General features: G+C 54.8%; 1 protein-coding gene and 1 long non-coding RNA gene across 2 annotated transcripts; both read left to right on the forward strand.

The window, feature by feature from the left end:
* Window positions 1–575: 575 nt before the first annotated feature.
* LOC138117743 (uncharacterized) lies at window positions 576–21475 on the forward strand. Its single transcript, XM_069028301.1, has 10 exons — window positions 576–730; window positions 1179–1286; window positions 1572–1643; window positions 1732–1803; window positions 1891–1989; window positions 2439–2546; window positions 19354–19425; window positions 20018–20122; window positions 20572–20676; window positions 21306–21475. Exons 1-10 carry the CDS (start codon window positions 703–705, stop codon window positions 21473–21475), a joined length of 939 nt encoding a protein of 312 aa, XP_068884402.1. The 5' UTR covers window positions 576–702.
* LOC138117593 (uncharacterized) lies at window positions 3123–4527 on the forward strand. Its single transcript, XR_011154728.1, has 3 exons — window positions 3123–3293; window positions 3974–4027; window positions 4353–4527. It is a non-coding gene; the product is annotated as an uncharacterized lncRNA (long non-coding RNA).
* Window positions 21476–23695: the final 2220 nt, after the last annotated feature.

Here is a 23695-nt window from a genome sequence, read left to right on the forward strand (position 1 = left end):
ATGACGGTTTGAAGACCTCGGCACATGCTGGAGGCAAGTTCTCAATGTCCCTTTTTCCTGACACAATGATCAGTGTCACTGTGGCAAGAGCTCACTCATGTGCCACTCTCCTTAACGTCACCTCAAGGCTGAAGGGTTCTGGAGACCTTGCCCTGCTCCCTTCTCGAGCCCTGAGTGATCCCACAGGGTCGCTGTCGGGGGAGGAAGGAGCATTTAGCTGTCAGTCTCCTTCCCGTGTGCAATGCCAGTTGCTCCTTGCGTGTGCTCTGTGCAGCCACGGAGAAGAGCAGAGAGGGAAGGGGCCGGGCCCAGGGCTGTGCCCCGGGGCGCTGTGCCCGGCGCGGCTCCTCTGCCGGCCCCAGGCAGCCGGAGCTGCTGCCGCTGCCAAGCCCTGGCCCCGGCTGAGTTTAGAGCTGCCGGCAGCTCCAGGGAGTGCTTTCTGCCCTGCCTGCCCTGCAAGGGGCTCCTTCCATCCCAGCGTGCGGCCACTGCAGGCACGGGCTCGCTCTGCCCGTGCTCCTGAGTGGAAGGCAGAGATGAGGGTGTGCCGTGGAGGGCACCGATCACCCAGGTGCACCCACTGCCACTCCGGCCTGAAAGAGAAATGGAATTACTTTCCATTAAGGTCCTCCAAGAGGGAAGAACCAAGACATCCCTGGAGAAGACAGGAAATCCCTGGAGGCATCCGAACTTCTGGACCAGATGCTGAGTGATCTGGAGAGACGGCGTGGTGGGTGCACTTCCCTCAGCCTTCTCCTGAGCCTCAGCAGCCGGGGCTGTCGCTGCACATCTGCACACGCCGTGCCCGGCACAGGGGAAGGGATCCATCGCAGCCTCGCGGCCCCGCTGCTGCTTTCACGCCCTGCAGGGCTGTTTCCCAGCCTGGCCTGGCTGCAGCTCCTCCCCAGCCTCTGCAGGAAGGCATTTGGCATCCGCTGACAGGGTGCCCAAACTGTACCACGGGCCATGCACACCCTGAGATCCCCTGCAATTTCCTGGTCTCTGGGTAGATCAGGAGTGGAGGCTCTTTGGAGAAGGGAGGGCCCTGGCCCAGCCCCAAGAGCCTGGGCATTTTCCTGTTCTTATCCATGTCTTTGACCAGTATTGCCTCCTGAAGATGCCACCTCCCCATGGGGAATGGTTCCATCTGACCCAGCTGTCCCTCTTCCTTTCTCCAGCGATGAACCAAAAGACTGTGCTGAAGGCAGCACTTCCTGGAGGAAGCAGTGGCTCATTGGCAGCCTCTGCTGCAGGAAGGGAGGCCATGCCAGGCACAGGCACAGGAGGTAATTGCTGAGCCCTGAGGGGCCTGAGCCCTGCTGAGGCTTGAGCTGCCATCTCTGCTGCTGGGCAGTGCTGCCCCTCCTGGGATGTTGCCCAGGGCCTGCCAAGAGGGAGGAGAGGGACCAGGAGCCAGCCCAGAGCTCCCCAGGCCCCTCTGCAGCTTTGGCCATGGCCATTGGCATCTGGCTCCCACAGCCTTACCCAACCCCCTTGGAGTGCCCGGTTCCCTAAGGCAGAAGGGGATCCCAGCACGCCATGGAATGGTTCTGATCTCTGCTCACTTCTAGATGAGGGTGCAGGGAAGGCTTCTCCCACAGCTTCGATGGAAGGTGGTTTGGAACCCTTGGGAGTTTCTGCAGGTAAGTTCTCAACTGCCCCTCAGAGAATAATCATTGCCAACCTGGCAGGAACCAGGAGACAGAAGCTTCTCTGGCTGTTGAGTTACAGGTGTGTCTGCAGGGAGGACTTCTCCAGCTCCTTTGCTGGTTCCTGCACGCAAGCCCGGCTCCCATCGCAGGGGTGAGTAGTGAGTCCCTGCTGACCCCACAGGCTGAGCACTGGTTTTGTGGGATCCACTCATCTGAAATGGAACTACTTTCTGATAAGGTCCTCCGAGAGGGAGGAACAAACCTACAGGAGTCAAGAAGTCCCTGGAGAAATCCAGACAAGTGGACCAAACCCTGAGTGATCTGGAGAGACGGCGTGGTGGGTGCACTTCCCTCAGCCTTCTCCTGAGCCTCAGCAGCCGGGGCTGTCGCTGCACATCTGCACACGCCGTGCCTGGCACAGGGGAAGGGATCCATCGCAGCCTCGCGGCCCCGCTGCTGCTTTCACGCCCTGCAGGGCTGTTTCCCAGCCTGGCCTGGCTGCAGCTCCTCCCCAGCCTCTGCAGGAAGGCATTTGGCATCCGCTGACAGGGTGCCCAAACTGCACCACGGGCCATGCACACCCTGAGATCCCCTGCAATTTCCTGGTCTCTGGGTAGATCAGGAGGGGCAGCAGTTTGGATGAGGGAGGGCCCTGGCCTATCCCAAGAGATTGTATGATTACGTGATCCTTATCCACGGTTTTGGCAAGAATTACCTCCTGAAGAAGCCACCACCCAAATGGGGAACGGTTCCACCTGACCCAGCTGTCCCTCTTCCTTTCTCCAGAGATGGAAGCAGAGGCTGTGCTGAAGGCGGCGTTTCCCGGAGGAAGCAGTGGCTCATTGGCAGCCTCTGCTGCAGGAAGGGAGGCCATGCCAGGCACAGGCACAGGAGGTAATTGCTGAGCCCTGAGGTGCCTGAGCCCTGCTGAGGCTTGAGCTGCCATCTCTGCTGCTGGGCTTTGGGGCACAGCCCGGGCAAGAGCGGCACAGCACAGAGGAATTCTCCTGAGCAGGCTCAGGGCACGCGGGTACTGAGCAGTCCTGCTGGGCTCCCTCCGTGGGAGACACGTCCCGAAACCTGGGAGTGGCTGCAAGGGGTGCCCATGGTGGGGAAAGGGCAGAGGGGCAGAGCAGGGCTGCTGTGTGTCCTGCCAGGGCCTGGCTCTGTCCCCCTGGGCTGCGGGAGCTGTCGCGGGGCAGGGAGGGTCGCGGTGGCAGCTGCTGCTGCAGGGATGGCTTTGGCCCGTGTCCCTCGCAGGAGCCCCTGCCCGAGCAGCTGCGCTGCCCCCGGGCTCTCCTCCCGGCCCTCTGGGCTTTGTTGGTGGCACAGCCTGGGCCCAGGGGCGGCAAGGGGCCTGCAGGCCCCAGCTCTGGGGAAACAGAGAACGTCCTGGCCGTATGCAACGTGCTGCCAGCTCAGCAGTGGTGCCCAGCACGGGCTCACGCTCCCCATTGCTCCCGCAGAATTTATCAGCGATACAGGAATATATATCCAGGATCCAATGCGCCTCCCAAGAATTGCCTGCCCCCAGGATGTGCGCAAGTCCTGCATGGTAGGCACGGTCGTGACGCTGATCACTGTGCCACTTGTCCTGTTGTGTTGCTACGTCGGGATCCGGAAGCTGTATGAGAATCGAAAGTAAGTTGTTGATTTTTCTCCACAGTTTTCTTAAACTCTGCTCATAGCTCGTACTCATGCTGCTGTGGAGCTGTGGCGAGTCCGTGGTTGTCCAAACAACTCTGCTGAGGGTTCTGCTGCTGTCCAGTGCTTTAATTGGCCTCTTAATTGCTGGGCCTTGTCCTGGGGAGCCCGCTCGGGCTGCAGCCAGTGCTGGCTCCCACGGAGGCTGCCTGGCCAAGAGCAGCCCCAGGAGCACGGGGCAGGGGCAAAGCAAGGTCACCACAGCATTTGGGCAGTACAGTCCAGGACAGGAAAGTGGTTATTTAGTGGCTCATGTAAAGTTTCCTGGTAACAATTATGTTACAGGATGAGCAAATTTGCTACAATCCAGTGTTAAAACAAATCCAACCTGATGAAGCTTTGGCTTTGGCCTTGAGGTTTTGCTCTGTGTGTGTGAGCCCCGTCCTGCATTGATTCCCAATCAGTCTTGGAGCCAGTTTTGGGTGCAGGCTCACCCCAGCCCTGACCCTTGGCAGCTCTGGGCTCAGAGGGACAGCTGAGGCTGCACTGCACGTGACTGGGGTGCAGGGCTCTGTTATCAAAGGGCTTTGAGAAGTTTAAATTACTGTATTTTTACTACACGGTTTTCTTCATGGAATTCATTCATTAGTTTTTTAACTCAGTTTTACTTCTTCCAGGTATTTGATATAGTGCATTATGACATAATCATCCCGTGGCTGAATTAGGAAAATGTAAGTACTATAAAATGAAATAATTTTTACACTCTTCTGTCTTTCACAGACTGTGTTCAACAGTAGGTGGGTTTGATGTGACCAACAGAACAGTTCTGGTCTGCTTTTTATTCAAACAAGGACCAGAGCTGGAACCTGTTGAAAAGAGACTCTTCATAGCTAAAGCAAACTGCCAGGGTTCTTTTTTTCCAGCCCTGGGCAGGAATATAAAGTCTCTCAGTAGCAAATTATCCCTGACAAGTAACTGATAGAAATTAGGGACTTGGTCTGTTTGTTCACTATCCCCTGAGTTCCTCAGAGCTGTAGCTCCCTGTTCTCTTTGCAGACAGAGGCTGGCTATGGATGACAGTCATGTGTCTGGCCTGGTAACACACCAGGCCCACACATGAGCTAAGGGATCATCCTTGCACGCTCCGTTCTGGAAGGACCGAGTTCATTGATGAATGTGACACAATTTTATAGCATGGCAGTAAATAAGGGAAAATAAAGGCTCGAATTTGTACCAGTTCAACCACTTTGCATTTTTCTGTGTGTAATGGAGATAGTAACTTCAAGTTTCCTATTCATGCGCAATTTGCTGTCTGAGAGCACTCAGTGCTCAAAGTCACAGGGGCTTGCAGGTCTGAGATGACTTTAACCTTTACGTGAAACATTTGTGCTTCAAAACCTTTACAGTACAAAACACAAGCTGATCCTCCTGTTAAGTGAAAAAAACCACCTAAATAACAAAAACCACACTGTTACCCAACAAAACAGGCAAACAAAACAACAACCAAGAAAAAAACAAAACCAACACAAGAAAACCCACAAACCCAGAAAAAATGTCAAAATCAGGTGAAGGAGGCAGGGATCCAAAAGAGACAGAGAGGCACAACAGCATAAGAAAGGACAGATAATAAGTGGCTGTGGCACCAAACTAGCCAGGGGATCTGAGATACTGTTCTCACCTTTCTGAAAATAATCTGACATAAAAATAAACAGAAAATAAATGATGTTGATTGTGATAACGGGACTCTGCATGTTTAGCTTTAACACATCCATTGTGCCTAAGTTCTGTGTTCCTCATTAAAGCACATCATCTGGCAAGGGTGTTTTCTGTCCAAAGGAAAACACTGCAGTGGAAAAGGAGGCCAGCTTGGAAAATATTAAAAGCAAGAGCTAAAAATACAGTACTTAAAAAAAAATGTTGTTTGCTTGGTTTGCTGTTTGTTTGCAGGCTTTTTGTCTGTCTTTGAAAGCAGTCCCTTGGATGTTAATGCACGCAACAAGTCCTTTGTAAAGGGCTGTCTTTGCAAAAAACCTGCCAATTTTGTGATGCAAGACAGGAACAGCTTCCCCTGGGTTACAGCTGGAAGGCTTGAAAATGTGTTCCAGAAACTCATGATATGACAGAGTCTGATTAACACCATTTAATTTCATGAAGTGCAAGATGTAAGTTATCCAATGAAATAAAGAGAGTATTTATATGCCAAGCAACAGAAAAGGGCTGTGCATGTGGAGTGGCAGGAAATAGGCACAGAGTGCATGATGGACAAGTTTCCCAGCCAAACCAAAGCAGAAGCACTGGGAGCACAAAGGGACACACAGAGGAGGCCCAGCAGCTTGTTGCTGAGGGCCCATTCCATGCAAGGGCTGGCACTCAGAATATTAAATAAATTAAAAATAAAAGGGCAGGGGGAGGTGGCAGTGAGGTGGCCCCAAAGGTTCAGCTCTGCTTTTGTCACCAACATTCTCGTAGTTCCTGTGTTTGTTTTCCTAGAGAATTTGTAGTCAACAGAGCTTCAGTTCCTTTGATCAAATCAGTCTTAAGAGCAGCTCGGGGCTGGGTCGGTCATTTAGATTCGAGCACTGACTGAGGGAGTCCAGCCAACAAAAGAACATTAGGTGCAGGCCACCCATACAGCTTTTCATATTCATGAGCACAAAGCCTTTAGTTTTGCAAACGGAGGGATGTTGGGGGGGGGTTTGCACCATCAGGCCGAGGTACAAGGCTCTGGATCTATACAGCACTGGGTAAGGAGGGGAACACCTGTGAGGACAATTCAGGCTGCAGCAGTGCCCCCACCCCCTCATTAGGGACGTCACAATTGCTTTTAGGGCTCCTAAACCAGCTGGTGAAAAACTGTTCTTCTGACACACAAGGCCTGCACACTGACAGGCAAGTTGAATAGAAAATCTGCCCCTTCCTCCATTATCTCTGAGCACCAAAGCAAAGAACTAAAAAAAAAATTAAAATAAAGAATCATATTGTGTCCAGGCTGATTGTTTTTAAGAGCTTTATAAGATTGACTCAGCCAGTGCTATCAACACCAATTGTAACAAATATTTTTACTTCCAAAAGTATCGTGCTGAATTAAGTGTCACATGTTATGTGCCTTCCACAAGGTTATGTGTGGGGCAGCTGCTGCCATGCAAAGTTTGGGGCAGGGTCATACCCTTTACTTCAGAAATGGCCCTGCCTTCCTGAGGGGCAGAGATTCAGAATCCCTTGGAGCTTCTGGAGCTGCTCTTGGCCCACCTGTGGATAACTGGGCTGCTGTGGAGCACCAGAGAACTTTCAGCTGCAGACGGGAGCTGCAGAATCTAAGCAGCATCTTCATGGGGACAGCAACAGACTGGAAAGGGAAAACCAGCATTGGAAACCTGTGAGATGGAAAAGTTTTGGCTGTTTGAGGTAAAAAATGGGAACTAAAAATCTCTACAGCGAAGAACAACCTTTCTCACAAGGATTCCAGTAGAATAAATGACTCAGGTGTTGAAATAACAGCCAGTGCCCACTGCAAAGACAATTAATTCCCTGTCTGTGGGCTCCATAAACCACAGGTGAACATGGCACTCATCCTGACTGCTTCCCAAGGCACTTCTCTGCAAGGAGCACTGGAGAAGTGCATGGGGCAAGAGCTCTGTAAGTGCCAGGTTATTGTGCAGCAGAAAAGTTGTAAAATATGAAAGATTCTAGCAACCACAATAAATCCATTATTTACGGCTTGTAAACATCCCAGTGAATCTCAGTTACTTCTGGGCAAAAACACACAGGGCAAACTTTCCAAAGTATGGTTTAATAACAAAATTCCAGTTTGTCTGTTCTGTTAGTGGGAGAACACCAGGTTACAGGCTGCCCAGCTCAAGAAGCCAAGGAGGATCTACACCTCCCAGACAAAGGAATTAGGGCCAAGAATTTGAGTAAATGGAGGGGTAAAACCGAGTATGGATGACATCTTACATCCTAAGACACTTCATTTGCTAGAGTACAAACAGTTTTGCTGTGCATGGATCTCCTTGCTAAACCTCTTTGTTTTCAAACTCCCTTCCTCCATGGCAGAACTGAACAAGCTCCATATGTCAGAGCTTCAAGTGAAGAGCTCCGTGATGAGTTAATTTTAATGGATCCATTACCAGTCCATGGGGCTGCTGTCACGAGGAGCTCAGGTGGCTTCTTGTTAAGATCAAAATCAATGTGCCATTTGTCCCAGCTCCATCTGTCCTGTGACAGCACTGGCTCCACGGGAGCACACAGAGTGTTCTCATGCCATTTCCAAATGAAAATTGAACCTCCTGAAGAAGCCAGGCCAAAATCACCAGAGAGCAGTCACAAAAAATAATTTAGCCAGTTTGCTGGGTATTGATCTAACAGCTATCATCTTCCCAAAGTCCAGGCTACACTAAACAAGGCTCTTCCTCTGTAAGCAGCCGTTCAATTTGCTGTGCTTGATACACATGCAGAAGAACAAAAAGCCACTTCCACTGCAGAAACCTGAACTGCATCTATCCAGCAAGTTGTCCTCAGTAGCTGACGTGCTGATTTAGTTTCGAGGGGGTTTTAGACAGGAGATACTACAATAAAATTTCGCAAGAAAAGAGTATCTAAAATATGCAGTATTGTGTTATTTTCTACCTCCAATATTAAGGAAGAAAGGTATTTACCATCCATCATAGAAGAAAAAAATTAAAAAGAAAAAGGACTTTTAGAGGTATCACAGTGATGGCCACCAGTCATTTTCCAGCTTTGCAGGATTTTTCAAAGTCAATCTAAACAAGCCAGCATATATCTAGCAAGAAAGCAAGAAATCACAGTTCATCTCTGCTCCTCAACCCAAGCTGCTTGTATCAAAGACAGATGGTATCATTTTCCAGCTATCAAAAGATGTATCATAATTTACAAATAAACAAACAAAATATCATGCTTAGAATTTTTTTCATAAATTAGTAAAATGGATAGATAAATAGATAGATAGATAAATAGATAGATAAGATAGACAAGGCAGATGGAGAGATATGGATGCACTTGCCTGTATGACTTTGTATAGAAAGGAATGGGGAAGTGAGAGGTTATTCTTTTCCACATGTGGAAAACAATTTTTTTTCCAGAAGAATCAGTTTCCTTCTTCAATGACCACCAGGGTGCCTGAAGACCCCACCAAGAAGGCCCCGTGACCCCAATGGCCTGCGCATCCAGCACTTCAAGAAGGTAATGCCTGCCTCTAAATACTACAGTGGTGTTAAAGAGGTTTATTCTCAATTTTCAGTGACAAGATGAATGAACTGAAGCCAGTTACTGTGAAATGCCTGCACAAATCACAACCAAAAGAAGGATGGAGCCAAGGTGTCACACAGCCATGGCCCGAGCAGCAAGAGATCCTCCTTCAACCCTGGCTGCATTGCAGCCCCACTGAGCACCAAGAGGAAAAGGGCCCTACTGAGAGCAAGCAAACTTAACTCCCTGCCAGGATACAAATTTAGAGGGGAAAAAATTAAAAAACCCCACACCACCAGCTATGCTTCCCAGAGAGAACTGTTGGAACTTTCTGCCCCTCAGCACTTCCCCAGCGTGTTCACAAAGGTAACCGGGATCTAAGCTGTGCCTCCGAACGAACAGAGCCAGCCTGCCTTCCGTGCGGGAAGCCACGGCCTCAGCTGTACCCCGGGTGCCTCCTGTGCCCCGGCGAGCGGCCTGGGCTGTAAATGTGCCTTTGGCTGTGGCACAGGGCCATGGCAGAGCTCAGCAGCCCCATCAGACCCCATGGCCAGAGCCCTTCCCCGCCGGGACCCTCACCCAGCCCGGCCCGTGCAGCCCGGACTGGTCCCCAAGGCATGGGCCCAAGGGTTTGCAGGATGCTTTCTCCCAACTTTGCACAACCTCGACCAAGAGTGTCCCCTTTGCTGTGCTGAGAAGAGTAAAAAAACCCCTCAAGTTCAACCCCACTGCACACCTCACAAGGGGTCCCCGCACCCCTTAGAAGAGACCCTAAAATAGCCCTGTGTGCCTCACGGGGTCCAGGCCCCGATGATCCCGCTGAAAGAAAGGTGCCCGCAGCCCAGGGACCCTCAGCGTGGGCTCCCCCAGCCCCTCAGGGCCTCGCCACTGGTCACAGCAGCGCCGTGCCTGGCTCCTGCCTGCCCGCACCGTGGGCATCCACGGCTGCTCCCGGACATGGAGCTCAGCCAGTGCTGGTGCTGTGAGGGCTTTGCTGGTGGTACCACCTGGACACTGCTGTGCCAGCTCCATCTCTTTATTGGAACAAAAAACATGGGCCAAACCCGACCCTGGAGGACAGGGGGTGCACACCTTCAGTCCTGGCTAGGAAGCAGGACCAGGGGGCTCTGGGGAAGAGGGTCTCGTTTTGGTGGTATCTGCTTGGACATGATGCCAAAACGGCGGTGCGGCAGTGGCAGAACAGATGGGACCACACATGAAGATTTGGGATCACAGATCGACTTCTCTGTGCTTGAGTTGTTTTGCTGGTCTTCTGAAGGTGCAGAGCGGCACCTGTGGAGAGAGGAGGTGTCTGAGGCCCCCAGCTGCACCTGGCACACAGGGACCCTCCTCCCAGCAGGGCCCAGAGCTGGCAAGGCTCCCCGGCACGGCTGCAGCTGCTGGCACACCTTGGCCCAGGTGGACAGCTGCCCCTCGAGGCCCCAGCCAGCCGGGGATGGCTCTGGGCAGGGTCCCTGGCCAGGAGCGGGCCCCAGAGCGCGTCTGCCTTTCAAGGGCAATCTCGGCCCCGCTCTTTCTCCTCCCCGCCTTGCTTTGCCCCTGCCCGGTGCTCCTGGGGCTGCTCTTGGCCAGGCAGCCTCTGTGGGAGCCAGCACTGGCTGCAGCCCGAGCGGGCTCCCCAGGACAAGGCCCAGCAATTAAGAGGCCAATTAAAGCACTGGACAGCAGCAGAACCCTCAGCAGAGTTGTTTGGACAACCATGGCCTCACCACAACTCCACAGCAGCCTCACTGGGAATGTTTCCTGCCTGTAAGCAGCCTTTAAAGGAAGCTGTTTGAGGGGGAGAGCAACAAAACACTCACCATTTTCTCTTCCAGCAATACCAGATTCCAACACAGCACATCGCCAAGAAAAGTGCCCCACCAGCCACGATGGCCATCATCTTAATTAAACAATTTGTTCCCCAGCAGAAAACTCTTCTGATCCTTTTGCGAATTTGGCGAGCACGTGTTGTGGTTCCGGCTGCCTCTGTGGGAGCAATGGGGAGCGTGAGCCCGTGCTGGGCACCACTGCTGAGCTGGCAGCACGTTGCATACGGCCAGGACGTTCTCTGTTTCCCCAGAGCTGGGGCCTGCAGGCCCCTTGCCGCCCCTGGGCCCAGGCTGTGCCACCAACAAAGCCCAGAGGGCCGGGAGGAGAGCCCGGGGGCAGCGCAGCTGCTCGGGCAGGGGCTCCTGCGAGGGACACGGGCCAAAGCCATCCCTGCAGCAGCAGCTGCCACCGCGACCCTCCCTGCCCCGCGACAGCTCCCGCAGCCCAGGGGGACAGAGCCAGGCCCTGGCAGGACACACAGCAGCCCTGCTCTGCCCCTCTGCCCTTTCCCCACCATGGGCACCCCTTGCAGCCACTCCCAGGTTTCGGGACGTGTCTCCCACGGAGGGAGCCCAGCAGGACTGCTCAGTACCCGCGTGCCCTGAGCCTGCTCGGAAGAATTCCTCTGTGCTGTGCCAGTCTACTCCTGGAAATACTTGTCAAAGGCATGGATAAGGATCAGGAAAATGCCCAGGGTTTTGGGGCTGGGCCAGGGCCCTCCCTCATCCAAACTGCTGCCCCTCCTGATCTACCCAGAGACCAGGAAATTGCAGGGGATCTCAGGGTGTGCATGGCCCGTGGTGCAGTTTGGGCACCCTGTCAGCGGATGCCAAATGCCTTCCTGCAGAGGCTGGGGAGGAGCTGCAGCCAGGCCAGGCTGGGAAACAGCCCTGCAGGGCGTGAAAGCAGCAGCGGGGCCGCGAGGCTGCGATGGATCCCTTCCCCTGTGCCGGGCACGGCGTGTGCAGATGTGCAGCGACAGCCCCGGCTGCTGAGGCTCAGGAGAAGGCTGAGGGAAGTGCACCCACCACGCCGTCTCTCCAGATCACTCAGGGTTTGGTCCAGTTGTATGGATGCCTCCAGGGACTTACTGTCTCCTATAGGTTTGTTCTTACTTCGCAGGGGACCTTATCAGAAAGTAGTTCCATTTCAGATGAGTGGATCCCACAAAACCAGTGCTCAGCCTGTGGGGTCAGCAGGGACTCACTACTCACCCCTGCGATGGGAGCTGGGCTTGCGTGCATCAACCAGCAAAGGAGCTGGAAAAGTCCTCCCTGCAGACACACCTGTAACTCAACAGCCAGAGAAGCGTCTGTCATCTCTGCTGATCTGCATGGGCAACCCTGAGCTGCAGGAGTGGGGAGGGGATCCCACAGGGCGAGGGCACACACGGGCACAGCTGTGTCCTGGCACCTGCAGCGATGCCCCGCTGGCCACCTTTGGGCTCTGAGCTGGCAGCTCTCCCAGAGGAAAGGCCTTGACCTACCCTGCTCATCCTCATCTTCTTCCAGAGGCTCTGGTTGGGAATCCCGATCATCTTCATCAACAGGTTCAGCTGCAAAGAAAGGCAGGACCGAACAGCTCCTGTGACACTGCTCAAGAGTCCCCTTCAGGCCGGAGTGGCAGTGGGTGCACCTGGGTGATCGGTGCCCTCCAGGGCGCTCCCTCATCTCTGCCTTCCACTCAGGAGCACGGGCAGAGCGAGCCCGTGCCTGCAGTGGCCGCACGCTGGGATGGAAGGAGCCCCTTGCAGGGCAGGCAGGGCAGAAAGCACTCCCTGGAGCTGCCGGCAGCTCTAAACTCAGCCGGGGCCAGGGCTTGGCAGCGGCAGCAGCTCCGGCTGCCTGGGGCCGGCAGAGGAGCCGCGCCGGGCACAGCGCCCCGGGGCACAGCCCTGGGCCCGGCCCCTTCCCTCTCTGCTCTTCTCCGTGGCTGCACAGAGCACACGCAAGGAGCAACTGGCATTGCACACGGGAAGGAGACTGACAGCTAAATGCTCCTTCTTCCCCCCGACAGCGACCCTGTGGGATCACTGTTGGGCAAAAGAGTAGGAATTTCCCGGCCAAAATTTCCAGACTCCATCAACCTTGAGATGACGTTAAGGGAAATGACACATGAATATTGCTCTGGACATGATTACACTTAGACAGCGATTACTGTGTTAGGAAAAGGATGCTGAGAACTTACATCCATCAAGCTCCAAGATCCTTAAACCGTCATTTACCAGTGACTCCAAATGATGCAGGTCACGATCCCAGTCTAGAAGGGAACATAGATGAGAACCATTCCATGGTGTGCTGGGATCCCCTTCTCCTGTAGGGAACTGGGCACTGCAAGGGGGTTGGGTAACGCTGTGGGTTCCTGCACTGCCCAGCAGCAGAGATGGCAGCTCAAGCCTCAGCAGGGCTCAGGCCCAGAGGCTCAGCAATTACCTCCTGTGCCTGTGCCTGGCATGGCCTCCCTTCCTGCAGCAGAGGCTGCCAATGAGCCACTGCTTCCTCCGGGAAATGCCGCCTTCAGCACAGCCTCTGCTTCCATCTCTGGAGAAAGGAAGAGGGACAGCTGGGTCAGGTGGAACCGTTCCCCATTTGGGTGGTGGCTTCTTCAGGAGGTAATTCTTGCCAAAACCATGGATAAGGATCACGTAATCATACAGTCTCTTGGGATAGGCCATGGCCCTCCCTCCTCCAAAGAGCCTCCACTCCTGATCTACCCAGAGACCAGGAAATTGCAGGGGATCTCAGGGTGTGCATGGCCTGTGGTGCAGTTTGGGCACCCTGTCAGCTGATGCCAAATGCCTTCCTGCAGAGGCTGGGGAGGAGCTGCAGCCAGGCCAGGCTGGGAAACAGCCCTGCAGGGCGTGAAAGCAGCAGCGGGGCCGCGAGGCTGCGATGGATCCCTTCCCCTGTGCCGGGCACGGCGTGTGCAGATGTGCAGCGACAGCCCCGGCTGCTGAGGCTCAGGAGAAGGCTGAGGGAAGTGCACCCACCACGCCCTGTCTGCAGCTCACTCAGCATCTGGTCCAGAAGTTTGGATGCCTCCAGGGACTTCTTGACTCCTGTAGGTTTGTTCCTCCCTCTTGGAGGACCTTAACAGAAAGTAGTTCCATTTCAGATGAGTGGATCCCACAAAACCAGTGCTCAGCCTGTGGGGTCAGCAGGGACTCACTACTCACCCCTGCGATGGGAGCTGGGCTTGCGTGCATCAACCAACAAAGGAGCTGGAAAAGTCCTCCCTGCAGACACACCTGTGACTCAACAGCCAGAGAAGTTTCTGTCTCCTCGTTCCTGCCAGGTTGTCAATGATTATTCTTTTACGAACATTGGCAACATACCTGCGGGAGACTCCAGGGGCTGCAAATCTTCATGAAGCCAAGCAGCTGGAGAAGCCTTCCCAGCACTCTCATCTGGAAGGGAACAGAGATCAGAACCATTCCATGGCGTGCTGGGATCCCCTTCTGCCTTAGGGAACTGGGCACTGCAAGGGGGTTGGGAAAGGCCATGGGAGCCAGATGCCAATGGACATGGCCAAAGCTGCAGAGGGGCCTGGGGAGCTCTGGGCTGGCTCCTGGTCCCTCTCGGCAGGCCCTGGGCAACATCCCTGGAGGGGCGGCTGCAGCAGCCCAGGGCCCCTCAGGGCTCTCTCACTCCCACCACAGAAGCCCTCCCTACAGCCCTGGGGAAAACCCTCCCCCACGCTTCCCGGGGAGAAGGGAGCGCTGTCCCAGGAAAGGGGAGCCCGGCCGCCGGCTCACCTGCTCCGCGCGCTGGCATCGGAGCAGCCTGGGCAGCCCTGGCAGGCAGGGCCACTGCCAGCAGGAGCAGGAGCACGAGGCGCAGAGCAAGGGCCATGCTGCCTCGCCCTCAGCCAGTCCCGCCGCTCTCGCTGCCACCACAGTCCTGACGCTGCTGTCCCGAGGTCAGCACCGCCGCCGCCGCCGCCGCTGCCGCAACAGCCGTGGTCACCGCCGGACTGCTCGGGCGCTGGGGTGCTGTGCAAGCGCAGGGCTCTGGGACCTCTGTGACCTCAGAGCCTGCTCTGACCTCAGAGCCCGCTCTGACCTCTGAGACTGCTGTGACCTCAGAGCCTGCTCTGACCTCAGAGCCTGCTCTGACCTCTGAGACTGCTGTGACCTCAGGGATGGGCCGGAGCGTGTGGGAATGGATCTCAAGAGCTGCCCTCCCAGTGAGGAGGATGCCAGGCATCTCCATCCAATCTTGTTTTTTTCACAAGAGCTGAGTAATATGACATCGGAAAAGTGAGACATTTCATGGTTCTACCTGCAGTGTCAATGTGAAGTCCATAATTCAACTCACATTTGTGATTCCCACTATTGCAGGTAGCGCCAGCCCTGCCACACCGACACTGAGTGTGTGCTCTGTGCTCAGTGCTGGCCTGTTACTCATATTTAAGTAGTGAAGGACTTGATGCCATAATTCATAAAAATAACACAACGCGGGCCATTAGGGCAGCTGCATAGATATGGGCACCATGGGCCTGTCATCTGTCCCTGCCTGCTCCATCCCAGTGATGTAACCCTGGTACCAGCACAAGGGGTAGCCAATACCTGCAAGGAATTAATACATTGCAGTGGCAGACTTCCATGAGATTAAAACAAAAAGGGTGGGTGTCCTTATACTGCAATTTAGGCTCTGAGTTCCCTTGATAGCTGTAGTAGCATTTGCATGGACGCATCCATGGGCTTCTAATGACTGAGGCAGTAAAGACAAGGAATGAAGAAATACCATCCTTGGAAAGAGAAAAGGAGCTCCATTGTAGGGAAGGGAATATATTAAGCACCAAGCAATGAATATGTATCTTCTGTTTTTTGAGACCACTTGCTGTTTCTATACTCTGTCTAACCCTCTTCCTGACTTACATGGGACTCAAGCCCTCTGCATGCTTTAGGGGAGACCCAAACCCACTGCACATCTTATGGGCATCCCCAGCCACCCTAAAACCCCCGTGTGCCTCATGAGAGGCCCCAGACCCCTGCTCAACTCACAGGGGTCCCTCAGCCCCTACACATCTTTGGAGATACCCAAAATTCCCTGAACAGCTTATGGGTGTCCCCAGCCCCTTGCACAGCATGGAGGTGACACAAGCCCCCTGCATGCCTTTAGAGGGACCCAAACGTGACACTCAAGGAGCAGCAACAGGGCCGAACCAGTGTGTGTTTGCCACGTGTCCCTGGGTGAACAGATGAGGCCTGGGGGGCAAATCCCCACTCCACTCGTAAGGGATCCCGGGGTGCCACAGACCCAGCCTCTGTCAGGCTCTGAACTCATCTCTCAGGCTATGAAGGGTTTCCCTATGGAACAGTTCAGTCCCACCCCATTTTTTTCAAGGCAAACACCTACTGATGGCTCCCCTCTTTTCTTGGGCATGCCGTTGGAGGAGGTCCAGGCCCCGATGATCCCGCTGAAAGAAAGGTGCCCGCAGCCCAGGGACCCTCAGCGTGGGCTCCCCCAGCCCCTCAGGGTCTCGCCACTGGTCACAGCAGCGCCGTGCCTGGCTCCTGCCTGCCCGCACCGTGGGCATCCACGGCTGCTCCCGGACATGGAGCTCAGCCAGTGCTGGTGCTGTGAGGGCTTTGCTGGTGGTACCACCTGGACACTGCTGTGCCAGCTCTGTCCCTCTTTATTCATACAAAAGAGCTGATCCGGGAAGCTCTCAGTCGAGGTTCAGTTGAGCAATTCCAAGTCATTTTCTGGCAGAAATGGGTGTCCAGGCTTGCCATTAGCACAAGCAAACAGTGATATGCCTGACAGAAACCTCCTCCTGTCCCCTTCTGGTCACTGGGAACACGTGTTGTGGTTCCGGCTGCCTCTGTGGGAGCAATGGGGAGCGTGAGCCCGTGCTGGGCACCACTGCTGAGCTGGCAGCACGTTGCATACGGCCAGGACGTTCTCTGTTTCCCCAGAGCTGGGGCCTGCAGGCCCCTTGCCGCCCCTGGGCCCAGGCTGTGCCACCAACAAAGCCCAGAGGGCCGGGAGGAGAGCCCGGGGGCAGCGCAGCTGCTCGGGCAGGGGCTCCTGCGAGGGACACGGGCCAAAGGCATCCCTGCAGCAGCAGCTGCCACCGCGACCCTCCCTGCCCCGCGACAGCTCCTGCAGCCCAGGGGGACAGACTTTTGTCAGAAAGTCTACAGCCAGGAAGGAGATTGTCCCAGTAATTGTGTGCTGCTTTTCTGCTCTGCAGCTGGTCCCAGAAACATCTGTCAGACTGCTGTAAAGGCCCCAGTATGGTCTGATAGCTCCTCTGCTTTTCCAGTCTGCAATCAGAAAGCTTGCAACAAATCCACCAATAAATTCCATGTTACCTCTCTGAATTGCACACTACAGTTTCTTCCATTTATTCGCAATACCTGGAGGTTCCTGTATATAGTAATGGTCTTGAGGATCTCTGATTCTTTTCAGTGATTTTCTTTTATACTGAGACAAATGAAATAGCCCTATTGTTTTCAGTTTTAGCAGGTCTAGTTTTTTCCTTAGCATGAGGGTTTACTTATAAATCCACAGGTAAACTTATTTTTCTTTAGGTTTTTTGTTCCCCAACCAATTATTTTGACAATCTGTTATTTACTTCTTAGTTAGTGTTCCATATATGAACAATTTTGACTCTTTTATAGGAATATAGAGATCTCAGAAAGCTGTATTTTTAATTTTGATGACATTCTCCCTCCCCACTCCCAGCTTTTAGTATGATCCTTTTTGAAACATCCCTGAGGATAGGTAGAGTTATTTGGGAAATGCTTGGCTTAAGCTGGGTAATGGATTATTATTTTTAGCGCTATAAACGTACATTGCTTCAAGCTTCACAGCCACAGTCCTGATTTGTTGCTCACTGCATGGATGCCTGTCTGAATTAAACCAATGTTTTTGAGGCAGCTGAAGAGCTTAGACCTCAGAGATTAAAGTTCCTGGGAGGAGGAGGAAGAAAGGATAAAATCCTGTTTCAAAGGCTGTTTTTTCATTGCTAGTATGCCGGAAGTATGGTATACTACACCTGCCTTCAAATATCATTTAATTACGGAAAAACTCTCTACAGTGCCAGACACCAGGACATATTACTCAACACTTTGCCTCACAATGTATCAGCCTTAATTACAATGAGAGGTAGGTCTTAATTACAGTCCGATTAGAGCCAATCAGCATTGTATGAATGGCAAGGAGAATTTGCACATGAACAGATGAATATGTCCCACTCAATAATGAACAAAATTTGCCTTTACTTGGAAGAAAGTAGACATGGAGCAGTGCAGTATCTGGGTTTTATCCAGCGATAAACAGGGCGAGAAGCTGCAACAACTTACCTGTTTTACAGAGCACAAGTACTGATACAGCCCATAGTGCACCCACATGAAGGGATCTTCAGGACATTCCTTTATTTCTTAGCAAGGAATGGGCAGCAAAATGCTGGCCTTTTTCCATTTGTCTGAACTGGAAGCCGTGCTCCTCTCCTGTTTCTCCTTGAGCACACTGTCTGTTACTTGCAGGCTTCACTCAGTCCTCTCTCAGCCCATCACTAAATGGCACAACTGCCAAAAACCAGGTGCCAGCATCATTACCCAGCATTAATCCAGCACTGCTTTGATGCTACACAGGAGCACAGAATGGCTTGGGTTGGAAGGGACATTTAAAGGCCGTCTAGTCCAATGTCCTGCAGTGAGCAGGGACACCTTTAACTAGATCAGGTTGCTCAGAGTGTGAGCTTGAAAGTCTCCAGGGATGGATTCCCACCTCTCTGGGCAACCTGTCCCAGGATTTCAACATCCACAGTGTAAAAAATGTCTTTCTTATGTCTAGTCTGAATCTACCATCTTTTAGATTAAAACCATTCACCCTTGGTCTTGTCACAACAGGCCCACCTAAAAATTCTGTCACATCTTTTTTACAAGCCCCCTTAAGGTACTGAAAGGCAGCAATCTGGTCCCCCTGGAGCCTTCTCTTCTCCAGGCTGAACACCCCCAGCTGTCCCAGCCTGTCTCAAAAGCAGAGGGGCTCCAGTCCTTAGAGCATTTTGTCCCTCCTCCGGACTTGCTCCAACAGCTCCATGTCCTTCCTGTCCTTCCCCAAACAACTCCACCCTGGCTGTGAGGTCACAGCAGGCTCTGAAGTCACAGCAGTCTCTGAGGTCAGAGCAGGCTCTGAAGTCACAGCAGTCTCTGAGGTCAGAGCAGGCTCTGAGGTCACAGCAGGCTCTGAGGTCACAGCAGTCTCTGAGGTCAGAGCAGGCTCTGAAGTCACAGCAGTCTCTGAGGTCAGAGCAGGCTCTGAGGTCACAGCAGTCTCTGAGGTCAGAGCAGGCTCTGAAGTCACAGCAGTCTCTGAGGTCACAGCAGTCTCTGAGGTCAGAGCAGGCTCTGAGGTCAGAGCAGGCTCTGAGGTCACAGAGGTCCCAGAGCCCTGCGCTTGCACAGCACCCCAGCGCCCGAGCAGTCCGGCGGTGACCACGGCTGTTGCGGCAGCGGCGGCGGCGGCGGCAGCGGTGCTGACCTCGGGACAGCAGCGTCAGGACTGTGGTGGCAGCGAGAGCGGCGGGACTGGCTGAGGGCGAGGCAGCATGGCCCTTGCTCTGCGCCTCGTGCTCCTGCTCCTGCTGGCAGTGGCCCTGCCTGCCAGGGCTGCCCAGGCTGCTCCGATGCCAGCGCGCGGAGCAGGTGAGCCGGCGGCCGGGCTCCCCTTTCCCGGGACAGCGCTCCCTTCTCCCCGGGAAGCGTGGGGGAGGGTTTTCCCCAGGGCTGTAGGGAGGGCTTCTGTGGTGGGAGTGAGAGAGCCCTGAGGGGCCCTGGGCTGCTGCAGCCGCCCCTCCTGGGATGTTGCCCAGGGCCTGCCAAGAGGGAGGAGAGGGACCAGGAGCCAGCCCAGAGCTCCCCAGGCCCCTCTGCAGCTTTGGCCATGTCCATTGGCATCTGGCTCCCACGGCCTTTCCCAACCCCCTTGCAGTGCCCGGTTCCCTAAGGCAGAAGGGGATCCCAGCACCCCATGGAATGGTTCTGATCTCTGCTCCCTTCTAGACTGGGATCAGGACATGGATTATCTGGAATCCCTCCTGGATGACGGTTTGAAGACCTCGGCACATGCTGGAGGCAAGTTCTCAATGTCCCTTTTTCCTGACACAATGATCAGTGTCACTGTGGCAAGAGCTCACTCATGTGCCACTCTCCTTAACGTCACCTCAAGGCTGAAGGGTTCTGGAGACCTTGCCCTGCTCCCTTCTCGAGCCCTGAGTGATCCCACAGGGTCGCTGTCGGGGGAGGAAGGAGCATTTAGCTGTCAGTCTCCTTCCCGTGTGCAATGCCAGTTGCTCCTTGCGTGTGCTCTGTGCAGCCACGGAGAAGAGCAGAGAGGGAAGGGGCCGGGCCCAGGGCTGTGCCCCGGGGCGCTGTGCCCGGCGCGGCTCCTCTGCCGGCCCCAGGCAGCCGGAGCTGCTGCCGCTGCCAAGCCCTGGCCCCGGCTGAGTTTAGAGCTGCCGGCAGCTCCAGGGAGTGCTTTCTGCCCTGCCTGCCCTGCAAGGGGCTCCTTCCATCCCAGCGTGCGGCCACTGCAGGCACGGGCTCGCTCTGCCCGTGCTCCTGAGTGGAAGGCAGAGATGAGGGTGTGCCGTGGAGGGCACCGATCACCCAGGTGCACCCACTGCCACTCCGGCCTGAAAGAGAAATGGAATTACTTTCCATTAAGGTCCTCCAAGAGGGGAGAACCAAGACATCCCTGGAGAAGACAAGAAATCCCTGGAGGCATCCGAACTTCTGGACCAGATGCTGAGTGATCTGGAGAGACGGCGTGGTGGGTGCACTTCCCTCAGCCTTCTCCTGAGCCTCAGCAGCCGGGGCTGTCGCTGCACATCTGCACACGCCGTGCCCGGCACAGGGGAAGGGATCCATCGCAGCCTCGCGGCCCCGCTGCTGCTTTCACGCCCTGCAGGGCTGTTTCCCAGCCTGGCCTGGCTGCAGCTCCTCCCCAGCCTCTGCAGGAAGGCATTTGGCATCAGCTGACAGGGTGCCCAAACTGTACCACGGGCCATGCACACCCTGAGATCCCCTGCAATTTCCTGGTCTCTGGGTAGATCAGGAGTGGAGGCTCTTTGGAGAAGGGAGGGCCCTGGCCCAGCCCCAAGAGCCTGGGCATTTTCCTGATCCTTATCCATGGTTTTGACCAGTATTGCCTCCTGAAGATGCCACCTCCCCATGGGGAATGGTTCCATCTGACCCAGCTGTCCCTCTTCCTTTCTCCAGCGATGAACCGAAAGATGGTGGCACATCCCGGAGGAAGCAGGGGCTCATTGGCAGCCCCTACTGCAGGAAAGGAGGAGCTGCCAGCCACGGGCACAGCCCCAGGAGGTAATTGCTGTGCCGGGCTCAGCCCTCGGCGGGGCTGTGTGGCAGCCACTCTTCCCCCAGGGCCCGCCCTTGCAGGGCCCGGCTGCAGCCAAAGCTGGAGGCGCCTCGGCTTCGAGGCCTCTGGAGCTCGTTCCGCAGCCCCTGGCAAACGGGACTCGTGCACCAAGGTCCCTCCCGCTGCAGCCGCCTCCCGGAGCTGGCCCTGAGTGCCCAGAGGCCCCAGGCACAGGGGCAGCCCCGAGCGGGAGCCCTGCCGCCAGCCCAGGGCCAGAGCCAGCCCTGGCTGCCACACTGGGCAGGGCTGCTGTGTGTCCTGCCAGGGCCTGGCTCTGTCCCCCTGCGCTGCGGGAGCTGTCGCGGGGCAGGGAAGGTCGCGGTGGCAGCTGCTGCTGCAGGGATGGCTTTGGCCCGTGTCCCTCGCAGGAGCCCCTGCCCGAGCAGCTGCGCTGCCCCCGGGCTCTCCTCCCGGCCCTCTGGGCTTTGTTGGTGGCACAGCCTGGGCCCAGGGGCGGCAAGGGGCCTGCAGGCCCCAGCTCTGGGGAAACAGAGAACGTCCTGGCCGTATGCAACGTGCTGCCAGCTCAGCAGTGGTGCCCAGCACGGGCTCACGCTCCCCATTGCTCCCACAGAGGCAGCCGGAACCACAACACGTGTTCCCAGTGACCAGAAGGGGAAAGGAGATGGGTTCTGTCAGGGAACACGTTGTTTGCTGGAGTTCATGGCCATCATTAGTGGTGCAGCGCTTGTCTTGATGTTGTGCTGTGTTGGAGTTTGGTATTGCTGGAAGAGAAAACGGTGAGTGTTTTGTTGCTCTCCCCCTCAAACAGCTTCCTTTAAAGGCTGCTTACAAGAAGGAAACATTCCCAGTGAGGCTGCTGTGGAGCTGTGGCGAGTCCGTGGTTGTCCAAACAACTCTGCTGAGGGTTCTGCTGCTGTCCAGTGCTTTAATTGGCCTCTTAATTGCTGGGCCTTGTCCTGGGGAGCCCGCTCGGGCTGCAGCCAGTGCTGGCTCCCACGGAGGCTGCCTGGCCAAGAGCAGCCCCAGGAGCACCGGGCAGGGGCAAAGCAAGGCGGGGAGGAGAAAGAGCGGGGCCGAGATTGCCCTTGAAAGGCAGACGTGCTCTGGGGCCCGCTCCTGGCCAGGGACCCTGCCCAGAGCCATCCCCGGCTGGCTGGGGCCTCGAGGGGCAGCTGTCCACCTGGGCCAAGGTGTGCCAGCAGCTGCAGCCGTGCCGGGGAGCCTTGCCAGCTCTGGGCCCTGCTGGGAGTAGGGTCCCTCGGTGCCAGGTGCAGCTGGGGGCCTCAGACACCTCCTCTCTCCACAGTCACCCTGCTCCAGCTCCAGCGTCCCAGCCAGGAAGGCCCGGCTCTCCCTCGCCCCCAGGGAGCCCAAAGACCGTCCCTTTTGACAGCTCCCAGACATGGCCTCGGCAGCAGCTGCAGTCACCCAGAAAAGCAGAGCACCAGCACGCTCTGCCTCCCCCACGCCTCCCCAGCCCAGCTGTGAAGCAGAAGCCCCCTGAGATCCCCCCAGCTCCTCCCCTCCCGAGCCAGCCACCCTGGTCCTCCAGGTAGGACTGAGACTGGACCAGCCAGAACAGGGCTTGGCCCACCAACACCTTGGGGCATCTGCTAGAGTCAGTTTTCAGACTGTTGTACCTACAACAGGATGGGCTGAAGACTCTTCCCATGCCCTGTCTCATCCTTTGCTGCTTTGATTTTCATGCAGCTGAGTGCTGGCTGAATCTCATTGAAGAACTTTATTTGCAACAGCACTGTATGTTTTACCCCACCTGTAAGCAGAAAAAAAATTAAAAATTCTTCAGTTTAGACTTCATTTTTTAGTGTGGTTTGGCCACTCAAATTTTGAGCAATTAATTTTCGATGGCGCCTCTTCCCTTTTCCTTACTATCTAAAAAAAGTTCATCTGGACATGAAAATCACCAGAATTACTGAGATTTACCTCAAAGCCCAGAGGACAATCTAGCACAGAATATTCTTCCTGTGTACTGCACAACAAGAAATATTCTGAGGAAATAGTGTGGCAGCTGAGGCTCATGGAACTCCCAGAATACTGAGCCTGCAGAGGAGGCAAAGAGCCCTGGCAGTGGCTGAGAGGACTTCTCCTCTGCAGGCTCCTCTGAAAGTGGGTCACTTCAGGAGGGAAAGCTTTTAAACCTTTCCCTTACCTTCCTGCTGTGCTAAAATGTACGGCTCATCCTGAGAAAATACTAAGCTACAAACAAGTCTCCATTCCTCAACAATAGCTACTCAGGTGCTCAATTTATCTTGAAGAGCAAAACCGAATGTGATCAGATGAATCATCAAAGCCTTTTTGCAGAGAAACCCCACCACATGTGAGCAAACATTTATTAGCGTCAGTTCACTCAAAAGAAACCCAACCCTGTATTAACCAGTGTTTTAAATGAACTTGGATTCTCTTTCCTCACGTATCAGCTGGATTGGTTTTCTCCTTTTTTTGTCCTAGAGAGAATCTTAGAATGATTTACTCTTGACAGGACTCCTTGGATGGTGCCCAGACCTGGCCCATGCCTTGCCTGGGCTGTTAATGCAGCCTCTTAGCACCACATGACTTTGCCACCCTGTTCAGACCTTGGCCACGGCTGGTGCCACGGTCCCCTCTGGTGCCACGGTCCCCTCTGGCTCGTGGTGTGTCCCTGCTGCTGGAGGAGCCCTGCTCGTGCTGCTCCCTGCGTTCAACAACGCCGGTCCTACTCCCCAGCCAAAGAGAGACTAAAATCACTGCTTTGGGCAGCTCAGCATTTGAACAGGTTTAGCACTTACTCATCTCTATTACAAACAATTTAAAACCCACATACCTACACCATAAAGTCACCTCATCTACAGAGGTAAGGAAGCCTGAGCGAACAGAAGGTCAACTTTCAGGCGCATTGGGTTTTTAATTTCGTGGAAGCTCCCACTTGTTCACAAACCTCACTTGTCAAACTGGATCGTGCGATGCTATTGTCTTGCTGCTGTTAAAGAGGAAGCAGGGAGA

The sequence above is a fragment of the Aphelocoma coerulescens genome, chromosome 12, assembly GCF_041296385.1.
Source record: "Aphelocoma coerulescens isolate FSJ_1873_10779 chromosome 12, UR_Acoe_1.0, whole genome shotgun sequence".
NCBI lineage: Eukaryota > Metazoa > Chordata > Aves > Passeriformes > Corvidae > Aphelocoma > Aphelocoma coerulescens.

Coding starts and splice junctions, on each gene's coding strand:
- LOC138117743 (XM_069028301.1), top strand. CDS start 703: ATGCTGAGTGATCTGGAGAGACGGCGTG. Junction 1,287..1,571: donor GCCAGGCACAGGCACAGGAG/GTAATTGCTGAG, acceptor GCTCACTTCTAG/ATGAGGGTGCAGGGAAGGCT. Junction 1,990..2,438: donor TGATCTGGAGAGACGGCGTG/GTGGGTGCACTT, acceptor TCCTTTCTCCAG/AGATGGAAGCAGAGGCTGTG.